At 34.6% G+C, this 3017-nt stretch overlaps 1 protein-coding gene across 2 annotated transcripts in view; it reads left to right on the forward strand.

The window, feature by feature from the left end:
* The window catches only part of LOC106867861 (sortilin-related receptor), a 134489-nt gene that overhangs the window by 80815 nt on the left and 50657 nt on the right, over positions 1-3017 (forward strand). For both annotated transcript variants that reach the window (XM_014912904.2, XM_014912905.2), the window contains 3 exons: positions 1119-1291; positions 1604-1830; positions 2303-2567. In XM_014912904.2, the coding sequence (XP_014768390.1) occupies positions 1119-1291; positions 1604-1830; positions 2303-2567 (665 nt within the window). The remainder of the gene's footprint in view (positions 1-1118; positions 1292-1603; positions 1831-2302; positions 2568-3017) is intronic.

Below are 3017 nucleotides of genomic sequence, written 5' to 3' on the forward strand. Positions count from 1 at the left end.
ATATATATATATATATATATATATATATATATCATCCTAGACATTAAATGATGATGATGATATATGGGTAGTGGAGTATGTTTGTGTCTCGACCTTGCATGATAGTTTTACATGATTGTCACTCTCATGCAAGCAGTGTTATTCATTTTCAATATTCTACAAAAACATGTTTGGCCATGGAAATATTACCTTGCTTGGAATCGGGTGAGAATTGGCAATAGGAAGAGCATCTGCCTGTAGAAAATCTGCCTTCATAAATTCTGTCCAACCCTTGCAAACACGGAAAAATGGATGTTAAAATGATGATGATTACCATTTTTAGTTGTTGACTGTCTATGGAGTGCTGGACTATCATTGAAAGAGTAAACAGTGTTTGTCTTGAGATGTACTTCTATCAGTTTGGTGAATACTTAACTCCTAAATATATACCAATTGGAGGTACATTCACTGCTATAAGCAGGTGTCAACTAAATCCTTGTGAGTGGATTTGATTGAAGGAAACTGAAAGAAGCATGTTATATATATATATATATATATATATATATATATATATGTATATATGTGTGTGTGTGTGTGTGTTACTGTCTCCCTGCCATGACATCACATGGTAGTTGTAAATAAGTGTCACTGTCATCCAAATAGTGTCCTTTGTTTCTGATCTTTCCTTGGTCATAGGGAAATATTGCATTACTTGGAAGCAGGTGTGGTAATATTTCTCCATGATCAGTGAAGGCATCTGGCCATAGAAAATCCACCCCAACAAATTCCATTTGACCCATATGAGCATGGTAAAGTGGACATTAAAATGATGGTAATGGTTGTTGTGTTTCTTATACATAATTTATAGAGACATAGATCTAGCTGAAATATTAAGGCTAGCAGTTTTGAAATATTTATAGAGTTATGCAGTAAGATGTAAGTAATGTTGTATAATATAGTGTTTTAGACTGTTATACTTCAAGTAAACATTAATTACAGCTTCAGGCTGTAATTCTTTCTAATATTACCAGTCCATGCTGTAAAGTGGTTGGCATTAGGAAGGACATTCTTGTTGTATAGGATATACATGCACACACACACACAATTATATATACAAGCATTAAATATTTTTATTTCAGAAATTCCTGAATTCCTTTTGTATGCTCAACGCAAAATGATTCATCGATATGAATTTGGTTCCCAGAAAAATGACATCCTTGTACAAAGAGGCATCCTTGATGCTGTAGTTTTTGATTTTGACAAAGAAGACAACTGCATCTACTGGGGAGACTTGGCTTTGAACACTATAACGGTTGGTTAAATTGCCTTAATAACATTGTGTTTCTTCCTCTCAGTATAGCTATGCTTTTTAGTTATCCTCTCTCTTTATTAACTAACTTTCATGTGCTTTTGTTTTGCTCTTATGCTTTCTATTATCCTTTACAGTCCATTCATTTCCTCACATTCATGGTCTGTTCCAACTGCTTTTACTCTTACTAAGATATTATTTAGTAGTCTCGGTTCTTCTATTTTTTTTCTTCTTCTTCTCTCATCTCTTTTCTTCACTTGTCTTTATTTTCATATTCACAAAACCCACTAACTTTCAAACATACTCTACTTTCAGAGACTCTGTTTAGATGGAAATCATAGCCTTGAGGTTCTTATTGAAAAAGATGTTTCTGGCATTGAAGGAATGGCTTTTGACTGGAGTTCAGGCAATATCTATTGGATTGATTCTGGGGCTCGCAAGCTTGAAGTGGTGCATAAAACTGGCCGTTTCAGGAGAACACTTCTTAGAGGAGGTGATACCCTGGATAAACCTCGATCAATTACTCTTAAACCACACTACGGGTACATATATTTATTAATTTAACAAAGACGTGTGAATAACTTAGCTGAAATCAATAATTAGTAGATTTCAGATATCTCAAAGATCAATGTGGACACAGATCAGATACCTGTATGAAAGAGACCTAATGAAAACAATTTGTTTGAATAGTGTCTTCCATTTAGTAAAAGTATATATTTGGGGAAATTGCATATTATTTCATTTGGCTACTGTATTATGTGACATAAGAATAAATGAATCAAGGCTCTCCCTTTAGATTGGCTCATGTAGCTTCAGGACAAAAAAAAAAATGAAAAAAGCAATTTAATCATGTTGGTAGTTTGATTTTTTGGTTACATTATTAATGAGAGTGAGTGATGAGATTGACAGAGTTCTGAACTAATAGAACATGTAAATTGCATGTAAGGTTTGAACCCTGAAAATAAATCTTTGTTGATCTAACAAATGAATTATTATATTTGATTTTTCTAACAGCTACCTCTATTGGACAGACTGGTCATCAACTAACCCACGTATAGTCAAAGCCAGTATGGACTGCCGTAACATCACCTATATAGTTCAGGGCAAAGATAATTTGGTATGGCCCAATGGCATTACTATTGATCACCAGATGGGACGATTGTACTGGACAGATGCCTTTCTGGATCAAATTGTCTCTTCAGATTTAGATGGCAATGACCGAAAGATCATAGTAAAAGGCAATGAAATCCCACACCCTTATGCTATTGTGGTATATAAGGTATGTAACCATAGTGTTGTCATTTCTATTCCTTTTGTTTTTTAACTGCCTGTTCAATCAAGCACACAAATAGAGTAACTCACAACATCATGGTTGAATTCATAAATCTATATTAATTCACTAGTAGAGATACCTGGCGTTGCTCGGGGTTAAAATGGTATAGTTTTTTTTATTGTTTTACTTGTTTCAGTCATGTGACCATGGCCATGCTGCAGCAGCGCCTTTAGTCAAACAAATCGATCCCAGGATTTATTCTTTGTAAGCCTAGTACTTATTCTATCGGTGTCTTTTGCTGAACCACTAAGTTATGGAAATGTAAACACTGCAACATTGGTTGTCAAGCGATGGTGGGGGTACAAACACAGACACACATACAAATATACACATATATATGACAGTCTTCTTTCAGTTTCCATGTATGAAAACCACTCACAAGGGTTTGGTCAGCCT

Source organism: Octopus bimaculoides, chromosome 5, assembly GCF_001194135.2.
Source record: "Octopus bimaculoides isolate UCB-OBI-ISO-001 chromosome 5, ASM119413v2, whole genome shotgun sequence".
Taxonomy (NCBI): Eukaryota; Metazoa; Mollusca; class Cephalopoda; order Octopoda; family Octopodidae; genus Octopus; species Octopus bimaculoides.